The sequence below is a fragment of the Sceloporus undulatus genome, chromosome 4 (assembly GCF_019175285.1).
Source record: "Sceloporus undulatus isolate JIND9_A2432 ecotype Alabama chromosome 4, SceUnd_v1.1, whole genome shotgun sequence".
Taxonomy (NCBI): Eukaryota; Metazoa; Chordata; class Lepidosauria; order Squamata; family Phrynosomatidae; genus Sceloporus; species Sceloporus undulatus.
The window spans coordinates 119,831,522-119,843,762 of NC_056525.1; the positions used below are offsets into that span (position 1 = coordinate 119,831,522).

General features: G+C 37.6%; 1 protein-coding gene across 3 annotated transcripts in view; it reads left to right on the forward strand.

Annotated features, from left to right (window-relative positions):
* Window positions 1-12,241, forward strand: part of EDEM3 (ER degradation enhancing alpha-mannosidase like protein 3) — a 39,621-nt gene that overhangs the window by 3,665 nt on the left and 23,715 nt on the right. For 2 of the 3 annotated variants that reach the window (XM_042463568.1, XM_042463569.1), the window contains exons 3-10: window positions 3,359-3,459; window positions 5,230-5,269; window positions 6,187-6,299; window positions 7,190-7,343; window positions 8,035-8,169; window positions 9,466-9,571; window positions 9,973-10,070; window positions 11,883-12,008. In XM_042463568.1, the coding sequence (XP_042319502.1) occupies window positions 3,359-3,459; window positions 5,230-5,269; window positions 6,187-6,299; window positions 7,190-7,343; window positions 8,035-8,169; window positions 9,466-9,571; window positions 9,973-10,070; window positions 11,883-12,008 (873 nt within the window). Of the gene's footprint in view, window positions 1-3,358; window positions 3,460-5,229; window positions 5,270-5,292; window positions 5,707-6,186; window positions 6,300-7,189; window positions 7,344-8,034; window positions 8,170-9,465; window positions 9,572-9,972; window positions 10,071-11,882; window positions 12,009-12,241 lie in introns of those variants that run through there. The other variant, XM_042463570.1, reaches the window with a different exon arrangement.

Sequence of the window (12,241 nt, forward strand, 5' to 3'; positions counted from 1 at the left end):
ACAGTGGCAAACCTCCTCTGAACAAATCTTGCCAAGAAAACCCCATGATAGATTCATTTTAGGGCCAATGTAAGTCAGAAACAACTTGAAAACACACACCACACACACACACACACCCATAAGACTTCAAATTGTGAATCAGAAGGTTCCTTGTTGAAATCTCATCCTTCCCACGTGTTCACTTTGTGGCTGGGAAACTAATTATTGTTTTTGTTATGCATCTGTAAAATGGAAGTAATAATACTGATCTCATAGGGTTGGTAAATGTTGAAACAATATATGGCAAGCACTTAGAACATTTAAACTCTGTCATTCATGAGGATCTGAGTAATACAATTAACTTGACCTGCCTGGTTCAAAATAAAAGTATTATTGTGAAGTCAAAGGCTTTCATGGCCGGCATTTTTGTGTTGTTTTTTTTTTTTGAGCTATGTGGCCATGTTCTAGAAGAGTTTATTCTTGACGTTTCGCCAGCATCTGTGGCTGGCATCTTCAGAGAATGCTGCATGGAAGAGAGTAAGGTATATATATATATATATACTGTGTGACCCTGGGTAGGGAGGAGTGATTCCCATTTTAGTCTGCGTATTGTTCTGTGGTCGATGGCAAGGCCTCAGGGTGGGAGGTTATGCAAAAGAGGATTAGTGTCTGTTTAATTAGTGATCATTGTCTGCTGGGAAAACCCCTGGTCCTGGGTGGGTTTTCATTTGCATTTGTTGAGTCTTGATTTTGCTGTTTTTCAGGATCGGTAACCAAACTTGGGCCTGTTACAGACTTCCAAAATAAAGCTGCTTTGGGTCTCTATGGAGTTATGCTATTTAAATGATGCATGGGTCCTAAGAGTCCGGAGGTTGCGCCAAAGCCACACTCCATTCCTAAACACTGGAGTGCAGCTTTGGTGCAGCTTCCGGATTCTTAGGATGCATGCATCATTTAAACAGCATACCTCCAAAGAGACCCAAAGCAGCTTTATTTTGGCAGTCTGTAACAGGCCTTTGTTTACTTTAAGGGTTTCTTCTTTCCTGTGGAAGTTGTCCAGGTGTTTGTGGATTTCAATGGCTTCCCTGTGCATTCTGACCTGATAGTTGTTGGCATATTTATAATACAACAGTACATGTTTGTTATATAATAAATACATAGCTACTATGTTGTTTCTATGGAAAAAGCATACATTCCGTTCTTTTTAATTTGAGGGTGACCTTTTTTAAAGACAGGTAAGAATTAATAGGTTTTTAATTGTTTTAGACAAAAGTTCATCATAAAATGAAACAGGAGTATGAGGTTGTGAAACTTTCACACCGCTAGTGTCTACACCTTTGGAAAATTTGCTGACAGAGCTGGATATTTTCTTATGGGCGTCAACCTGCTCATAACATATTTTTTTAGCTAAAAGCTCATGATCACAAGCAGTATTTGTAAGTAGTGGTCTGAATTTTTGTGTCTGCACTTGAGGATAAAATATACATACAACTTAATATGTTGGGCAGACTTCAGACAATGGGTATTTGAACCCAAATCATGATTGTCAGTATTGAGTGTTGAAAAAGTTGTTAAGTACATTCTTAGACTGAATTCATGGAGAGAGCACATATAGCTGATAGTTCAGTGTTATCGTTTTACTGCCTGGAAAATGTGGCTATCTATTCTGCACTTTTACCATGAAATGTTTAGGTTATGACATGGCATATCCTGGAATCTTTGCAGTCAAAAGGATATTTACATGCCACGTATACTAAGACCTTAGATAAACAAATGGCATTACTGTGATTGTTGGACTTGGCAAGAAAGATAAGAAATGTAAGCTTTGCTTGATGTTAAAAGTATTGAACAGACTGCAACAAAGTGTTAACTTTTATTGCTGTTTTTGGTTTTAGCTATGATCCTAGAAAATATGATTATCGTTTGTATATACAGTACTCGACTATAAATCGACCTCCTGAATAAGTCGAGGGCAGGTTTTGGGGCCAAAATTATGGATTCTGTCATGACCAGTGGATAGGTTGAGAGTAAAACTTGGAGGCTCCTTCAGTGTATGTATGTGTGGATGCGGCAAAAGGGACTCTCATTCAGGCTTTTTGATAAGCATTCAGTTTTCTTTTCTGCCTTTGTGGGAGAGGGACTCTTAAACAAACAGCAATATCAATCAAACACCCAGGACTCTTTCTGCTTGGCTCAAGAGAGAAAGAAACTACATGGGGAAATTTGAAAGAGCTGCTATCACATTACCCTAGTGACCCATAAATATGTCGACCTGGGATTTTGGGGTCAATTTTTGGCATACATTTTTAGACTTATATATACAGTAGATAAAAACAACTTCTGCTATATTCTAAGTTTTTCTTCCAGTATTAAAAGTAGTCCCCCCTTTGAGATCTCATAAAGAATTACAATGCTTATAATATTAAACCAGTGTAAGTTGTGCTGCTGGGTTTTCCTTACTTCTTTTCATAATAATAAGTTGATAGAGCTACTCAGCTGGCTGTTTGATGCTGTGCAAGATACTGTTTATACACTCAGTCCCTTTTATGTGTTTTTTACCTCTAAATCCTATATACTCTTATTTGAGAAGAAACTCTATTACCAAAGATACCTTACTTTTTGAATAGATACATACAGAATAGCCCTGTTAGATTTTGTAGTATTAGATTAAGAGACCATTAGCAATATTTGTTGAGTTTTAGAAACTAGAATAGATCTGTTTTGGTCAGAGACCAGAATATACATAAACAATAAAACAAGTCATTTATTTACATATTGTGTTGTGTTTTAAAAACTAAAATTTCAAGTCCACAAGGGTTCTGCTTGTTCTGCACCTTTTGAGCTGGAAGGTGCCTTGAGCAGAAGGCAGTCTCACAAGTGTAACATTTTTCTGTGAAAAGTAATAGCATTGCAGTGGCAGCTTGCTACTTTTGGACAGAGGCTTCTTGTAATGAAGGCCTTGCAGCTTACTCTGAATCAGGATGAGGCAAAAAACACAGTGGAAATGTGTGGGCCCCAGGAGGGTAAATACACCCAAGCAAGAGCCTTAGAAAAGGCTGCTTTCTGCTGGTGGTGGTAATGTGACTTGTCCTAAATGTCTTGCGTTTCCTATGTGGAAAACTTTTATTGCCATTTAGCTTGTTAAAATACTTACTGTCCAATGGAAGAACATGATGTTTCATTCGGAGTGGTCTGCAGCTGTTTTGCTACAAGCAAGCTCTTATGAAACCGTGTGCCTCTTAGTTCCTGCATTTGCAACAGTCTGAATTTGAAAAATGTCCCAGGTATTGCTGTGCTATATATTTCAACATGCCTACCTATACACCGCTATAGTTTCCCCATTTGTTTTTTACCTTTTTTTTCTTTTTGGGATGAATAGGAACATGCCTACCCAGCCGATGAGCTCATGCCTTTAACTTGCCGTGGAAGAGTTCGAGGTCAAGAACCAAGTCGTGGGGATGTGGATGATGCCTTGGGAAAGTTAGTATTTTGAAGTGACTGTATTGATGTGAAATGGCAACATTTTATTTCAGGGTTGGTGCTGTAGGTCTCTGCTTAGTAGCTATACTAACCTGAATGTAAATATTGGATGTATAACCATGGGAGGGTGTTTTTTTTTTTTCATGCATAGTATTACTTGCCTGGATGTGAAAAACTTTTCTTGTCTAAATAATAGTTTAATGAAAGCCTCACCAGTGAATTGAAAAAGTGTTTGCATTAGTAATTTGAAAATATGAATTTGCTGGTGTACTTTGCTGATCTTCACAGAAGCTAGTAATCTTGGTCCAAAATGTGACAGTGGTGAAAACCCACTTTACAGAGTGATAGTCTTGCAGCCACCAGCATGGTAACACAAAGAACAATACAGCACTGGAATAACACCACCCATATAATTTGTATTATATGTACAATATAGTATGAACTGTATTGTATATAATTTAACTTTATTGAAATTTGTATTGTATTGATATATACAGATTCTACTAAACATAAATTCATTCTAATAATTTTCAGTACCATACAGCATTTTGTGCTATAAATAAAACCAAGCAACAAGTTGGTCCTTGCACATAGCAGGGTGTGGGAATAAGCCTTGGGATAATATATCCTTCACTCCTGCTTAGAAAATCCTTGGTATGGCTCAGTCCATGTGAGTGGGCCCTGTTTGTTCTCTCTGTTGGAACCTTCTTTGCAGTGGAAGGATTGTATAAGCAGCTCATAATTGGGAAGGCATTCATGAACATAGACCCTAGCTAATGCTGGAGATTGTAGGCCCTGTAGAACAAGGCTATCTCCTATACTCCATAGAATGTAAAATCTACATTATGGAGTTGTGGGTCCACTCCCTCCATACATACAGAAAGGAAAAAATCACCCTTTATTTCATAATGGCTCAGATTCATTAGAATTGTTTGCATGTAGGACATATTGAGAATACTAGTATGCTATTTGTTTGTTTGTTTGTTTATTTATCACCCCCTCTTCCATGGATCAAGGCAAGGGACAACAACAATTAACAAACAACATTAGTTAAAACACTTGTTAAACACACATCAGTTTAAAAGGCCAAATAAAATGTACACATATGAAAATAATCTACATCTAAAACAACATTTAAAATTCACAATTTAAAAATCATCAGGATAAGCCTGATGGAAGAGAGTGGTCTTTAATGCTGTTTTAAATTCAGACAGCGTATTCAGCTGCCGAATCTCTTTTGGCAGGTCATTCCACAGTCTAGGGGCAGCTGAAGAGAAAGCCTCGCTGACAGTTGCCAACCTAGCCCTGGCTGACTGGATTAAATGTCTTCCAGAGGACCTGAGGGCACAGGGCAGATTATGTGGGATTATAATACTTGGCAAACCTTTTGTAAAAATTATATAATTTGATAGAGAGCCTTGAAAATTTATGGGATGCTAACTTCCTTGCACAGAAGCCAGAGACTTGAAGGAGCAACCTGCAAATCAGAATTGTCCTTTGGGGCTTGGTAGGTAGGGCACATACATTCATATGACTTTACACAAGGAGCATATATAAATTGCAGAACTGTGTATAGTAGCCTAGTTCATCAGCTTTGAGACTTCCAAAGAAGGCTTTGGTTTTATGTGTTCAGTTCGCTTACATGTATCCTCAACTACACCTAGCTAGTGCAGTAATCAGGACTGATTAGACAGTAATGTTTCATTTTAGCTGCTACATAAAATTTACTGGGTCTTAACATCTTGTTCTTTTCTCTCCTCCTACCCCTAGATTTTCACTGACGCTGATTGATACTCTAGACACGCTTGTGGTGGGTTGTACTCTCTTACTTTGTTGCTGTTGCAAGTTTCTTAATATTCCAGCTTCTAGTTTAGCAATTGTGTTATGGTTTCTTGAATGTTGAGTTTAACATATAACAGTTCTGGGCCCTCAAAACCTTTTTTCTGTCATCCCAAATAGTTTGGCCTATCATTGTCCATCTACACTCCCATATGCCTCTGGGACAGGGTAGGTGAGGCTGGTATCCTTCAAATCCATGGAGATTGCCCAACCATGACATACATTAATTGTTCTTAAGAGATTACTTTAGTATATTAGGCTCTTTTTTATAAAAATGCATTCTAATAGTTTTTGCACCTTATAACTTTGATGCTTTGCAGATAAAAAGGTGGTTTCCTGCTAGTATAAGAACTGGGGCCAGTCTCAAGAGATCCAAAAATCCAGTCCCTGCCCAACATAAGACAACATGTAAGCTTTACATACAAAGCAGTAGTTCCCTAACCTTTCCTTGAAAACCTTCAAGAAGGTCCCCTCTTTGTACCTCTGGCCATTTGATTGGAGATGGCTTACTGTACTGCCCATGAATGAATATACTAAGTAGCCATTACTTTTTCTGGTTTCAGCCCTCTACCTCTAGTCTGGGAAATACTATAGATCTACTTAATAAACTGTTATGCTGTTTGCTGAAGGAACAAAATTTAGTTGCCCAGTCTGCTTTCAGAAACTCCAGAATTTGCTTTTTTGAAAAACCAAAAAAAAAACAACCAAACTGTCATTGAAAAAGAAAATCTAATTGAAATGCATCTGATATTCATTAATCATCAAACTTCAAAAAAGTCCTTCCAGCATTGATGCATTTTGGCCCTAATTTTTAAAATAATAGTTTATCTAGTAGACAAATTTCAAAGCAGGTGATAAGAATGTTTCACATTCAGATTTGTTTTTCAGGTGTTAAACAAAACCAAAGAGTTTGAAGAAGCTGTTAAAAAGGTGATCAGAGACGTTAATTTAGACAATGATATTGTAGTATCAGTGTTTGAAACCAACATCAGAGTCCTTGGGTAAGTTTTATGCATCAAGAGAAAAGACACCACATTTGCCATGAGTCATGTTTGTTCTTTCCACATATTTTAAGATGAATTTAAATATATCTGTTATGTTAAGTGTTTACGTATAGTAGGAATCCACAGTCCATAAAATACATTTGAAATTTTATTTTTACAATTTATATATGTTGCATTTTTGCAGTATTTGACTTAGGGCATGTTTTAATTTGGCTGCAACTGTGTCCAGTTTGAGCACCATTTCTTACAAACATTCATTTAATAACAGTTTGATATTTGAAATATATGCTTAAGTAATTGCATAATAATCACAGTGAATTATAATTAGGCCTGTTTATTCAAAAAGCTAAAATATTGCACCAGAGTAATCCCAGGACCATGCTGAGAGAAACTCTGTTTTGCGAACTGCATTAACCATGCATACAGGATTTCTCTTAATTTGGTTAGCTATTTCATTTTTATTTTCTGTAACAATTCTGATTTAACTTTTCATTGTAAGGGGCAGAAAGCTTTGTTGGGCACTAAAACCTGCATTCATTAGAGGTTTTACTCTGGCTTGTGATACATCTGCAGAGATTACTCGCATGTGTCTATCTTTGCTAAAATATGTTAAGCTTGAAGGTGAATCATAGGTACCTCAGAATGTGGTGATGGTCACTTACTTAAGATGACTTTTAAAAGGAGTAGTCAAATATATGGGTGATGAAACTGTTGGTGGCTTTGTGGTCCCTCAGGCAACAGAAGCCACATGCCTCTGAACATCACCTACTAGGGTACCCTAGTTGTTTCTCTGACAGCTAAGTCCTTGAGCCATTCCCATGATTGAGGTTAATATTTTCAGAATATGATATAGTTCCTGAACTGTGCTACCTCTTGTTTGTATTTAGAGGTCTTTTAGGTGGGCACTCGGTAGCAATTATGCTCAAAGAGAAAGGTGAAGCCATGCAGTGGTACAGTGGGGAACTTCTGCACATGGCAAAACAGCTGGGCTACAAGCTTCTGCCAGCTTTTAACACCACCAGTGGTCTCCCATATCCAAGAGTAAGTATAATGTGACCTAATGCCATCTCTTTTATTGTTAAGTGATGTTGGGCTAGATAGTAATTCTACTTATCATCTGAGAAAATTATTCCACGTAAAGTGTAATCTATCTTGGAAACTCCCACAGGATGGTGGCCCTTAAAGGTCACTGAATTCAAACTTACTCTAGGACTCCCCAAAACACTAGTTAGAGTGACTTACTGTTTTGTAGAGAACAGTAGGCCTCTCTCTTTTGTATTCTTACCTTAAAGCCAGTGCACTGAGTGGGACATGTCAACATTCACATTCACCCAGACTAGAATTACAGGTATTTAAAAGATTTAACATGCTGATTTTGATAACTAGCCAACATATTTGCTTCATAGCTTGCTAGAATTCATTCCAAACTCTTTAAGTCTATAGGCCTGGACTGGCTCTTGGTTTCTGAAGAGTTTCCAAGAAAGCCAAAAAGCCATTGTAACCAGAGGACACAGATACAATACTTAGTCCCTGGCACATGAAATAAAGAATAACTGCTTTTCTGCCTCTGTCAGATAGCTGAAGAAGCACTGATTCTGAACATCTTGCATGTGTTAATGCAGTATGCCCTTAATTTCTAGCCCATGGATTTTTTATCTAATACCAGTCATCTATTAAAACTGGATTCATAGGCAATATTAATACTTAGAAATTTTGCCATGTTTTGTTGTAGGTTAACTTAAAATTTGGTGTAAGGAGTCCAGAGGCACGGACAGGAACAGAAACTGATACCTGTACAGCTTGTGCAGGTACCTTGATCTTAGAGTTTGCTGCTCTGAGCCGCTTCACAGGGGCATCAATATTTGAGGTTTGTTGGATGACATATAATTAATCATTTCTTGTGTAATAGTAAAATTGATTAATATATCTGAATGAATGAGTGTGTGTGTGTGTGTGTGAGAGAGAGAGAGAGAGAGAGAGAGAGAGAATTTATTCTAACAGTGGTATACCTGTTGCAAAACTGATAACCGAAATTGTTGTACCTAAAGCTCATAAATTGCTTCACTGTGTATATTTGAAGGCAATATTACAAATATTTTAGAATTTATCGTTTTATATATTGTATAGCCCTGAAACAAAACAGCTGTTTAGTTTATCAACATTGTAGTGACTGCTACATTGTCATCATTATTTGCAAACACTTTTTATGACCTCTTCGTGTTCAACCACCACACAAAGGTTGTGGTCAACCTCTCTGCTATTTACTGTCAGACTTGGTCTTCATTAAGTTTCTGCTATAAGTTTGTATTTGTATTAATTGTATGCATTCAGCTTGCATCATATTTTCATTAAGGGAGTAAACAAACGTTTTGATTTCTTATATTGAACAGATGTTGTTGGTGTTAACTCTGTGTGCTATCATCAACAGCATGCAGTTGAGCACTACTGTAGTGGAGTAGTCAGGAGACACCAGAATAAGTAGTCAGTATTTTACATCTCACCTCAACTACCCAAAGGTGCCAAAGCTAGTTACTCTCTCTTAGCTTTTCTTTATTTTTGCTGGTGGAATTGTTTTCCCTTTATTACCTCCTGAGCAGAATGTAAACATGTAAACCCTAAAATAACTGTGGTATTTAACACTTTCCTTGCCTGTAGCAGATAACAGTTTATAGAGAATAACACAAGGATTGTGTGTGTCTCACTTCATTAATCCAAGCTGTAAAGAATAACTAGTTCTTAGGATATTGAAAGGCTCACCATTCCATTTAAGATAACTGTTAAATTTCCCATTGACACAGGCAGACACAGGAATATATTTCTTTTCACTGGGGTAGGCAATCTGTACCCCTCCAAAAGCTACTGGACTCCAGTCATCCCTGACTAGTAACCATGATGACTGAGGCTGATGGAGTCCAACAATATTCAGTGGGATGTAGGTTTCCACTCCTGCCTTATTGATAGCAAAGATTGAATTATATTGCAAATAAATGTCTGCTTTATCCTAATGTTTTAAGATAATTTTTCTGGTGACAAAGATGATTCTGTATATATAGATCTTTAATTTTATAAATATAATGAAATGGATTCACCTGTTGTTTGATCAGTTTCTGAACTAATGTATTAACCTTGAACTAGAGAATTAATGACTTTGCTTTTTTTACAGGAGTATGCACGGAAGGCACTTGATTTTCTTTGGGAGAAAAGGCAACGCAGCAGCAATTTAGTGGGAGTCACTATCAATATTCATACGGGTGACTGGGTCCGTAAAGGTATGTATGACAGTGTAATATCTGCATGCTGGAATCAAAACTGCAAAGCAACCTCAAAATATATTGGATTTGCTGCATACTTGAATGCCTAGGCAATCTCTTTGACCTGGTAGTACCAGAGATCTAAAATTTGTCACCTTGCCACATATTATATGAGAATGTGACCCTCTTAAATGTGTGAATGAACTGTAAAGTTGCATATCTGCAAAACTATAGGAAGTATAAAAGTCATTTGCTCCAACCTGTTGTTTCCCAAGTCTGTTGAACAAATAGAGAAATTTTGGATATGTAGGCTGATAGAGGTAAAGTATTCTACTGGGATCACTGCACTTTCTGACAATTCCTTTTATTTGTTTCCTGGTTTTATTGAGTATGTAATAGCATTTTTATCTTATTTCTAGATAGTGGAGTTGGAGCAGGAATAGATTCATATTATGAATATTTATTAAAGGCGTACGTCTTGCTTGGTGATGACAGTTTTCTGGAAAGATTTAACACTGTGAGTATAAGACCATGACACTTAGAGCCTTGCTGTGCCTTTATGAAGCAAAAAGTGTTGTGGCTCCTTACAAACTAATGTATTGAATTTGGCTTACATTTTTTGTGGAAACAGTTGCACTTTATCAGATGCGTGCAGCTGCTATAGCAGACAATCACATATATCCCGTTGAAATCATAGTTCTTTTTGTTGGCCTTCCCTCATTGAGAAAGTTGAGTGTTTTACCCTCTTACTCCCTAAAAAGGTGTACTTATTGATGTCATCCCATTCAATCTACTTCCAAACATTAGCAGTTCCAGAGGAGAAATTTCCCTTTAATCTAATTGATGGGTTTGAAGTATCAGCTACATTGAGACTTGAAACAGTGGCAACAGAAGTTACAGTAAATGGACTGTTATGTGGTAGAATTCAAAGAAATAGCTGTGTTAGTCTGTGGAATCAGTATGTAGAGAGTTCTTGTAGCACCTTTGAGACTAGCTAAAGAAAGAAGTGTGTGCTGCCAACTTCTTTCTTTAGTTAGTGTCAAAGGTGCTTATGTGTAAATGTTTATGTTAAAAGATATTTGGTAGCCTTATATGCTGCTAGACATCTAGTTTTAGCATTAACCCACTACACCTGTAGTTAGCAATTATGGAATACAAGGGTCAGGGGAGCAAGAGAGCTTTCCTGCTGACCTTGGTGGAGATGATCTACTCTATTTGTGGCCAATGGGAGACCTATTCTCTCTGTGGTCCATGGGACCCCCTGCTGGGGACTAAACAATTTGATTCTCATTGGATTTATCAAGCAGATGTTGTGGTAGAGTCAGGAACATTCAGTTTCTCCAAATGTGGCTCAGAACTTCATAGTATAATGAATACAGGGAAGAACTATTAGTTTATGATATGGAGCTGGCAGAGGTCTATTGCAGAATGGAGATCCAGGAAGTCATTAGTTCAAACAGTTCAAAGAGGAGTAAGACACGTCTGGAATGAATGATTCCCTTTTGCTTATCTGCAGTTAAAATATAAATCAGGATTAATGGTTAATCACAACAGCAGTTTTGTCTTCTTTATTGCTCCATTTTTTTTAAAGCCCCAACCCTGTGAAAGGACCAGTTATGCTGCTTCTTGGACTCTCCCTTCCCAGATGGACAACTTCTCACTGGGAAGGAAGCTTGTAGGAGGTGGGGTGGGATCTGGCTGTTTTCCAGATACTGTACTGTTGAATTGCATCTCCATTTGCCACAACATGCCTCCCCTTGTCAGTGTAATTCACCAAAGTCATGTGACTATTACTGAGGCAGCATGTGGTGAAACCACAGAAAAGTAATTCTTGCAGTTAATATACAACACCACCCAGGTTCCTCATTTAAATACTGTTGAAAGCAGGACGCCTGATTACCCTGTATTATACTTAGCCAGTGCTATATGCCCCTTTATGGTGGTTAAAATGTGTGTGAGGGAATTCAGTATGTTAGGGAGAGAGTGGATGAAGCTGTGGCTAGTCCCCTTTCTTATCTGTACCAGCCCTTGAGTTTCATTCTGCTTGCTTGTGGAAGTTACACTGGTGTTTGCACCTTCGTGCTGCTGAATTTAAGCCAAAGGCACAGGCATATTAGCACACTTCCATACCACTGTTTTCACAATAGTTAAGGAGAGGAAAGTATAGTGAACTCTTTGTTAAGAGATGTAGGTATGTATCTGTCACTATGCTAGGGAAGTGTTGTTGTCGCCTATAAACCTTCATTCAGTTGGCTTATTGAAGTCTAACTTTGTGAATGAATTTGGTATTCAAGTAGGATGCAAGCTCACAAGTTTCTGATTTTTCCAGCATTATGATGCCATAATGAGATACATTAGCCAGCCGCCTCTCCTGCTTGATGTGCATATACACAAACCAATGCTGAATGCTCGGACGTGGATGGATTCGCTACTAGCATTTTTTCCAGGTTTACAGGTACATATCTGAGCTATGCAGAAAAATTCAACCAATGATATTTATTTATTTACATTATAAATAGATAATCTGTTAAAGCAACAGCCAGACTATAAACAATTTAAAACATATCCTCTATTAAAAGTCATTTGCCAATAGCCTGCCTAAATAAAAATGTCTCTTGATTGAAGGATCACAAAGGAAAGGAACAGCTTGGCATCTTTTGGAGGTTGGTAGCCACCCTCTCTTGTGTC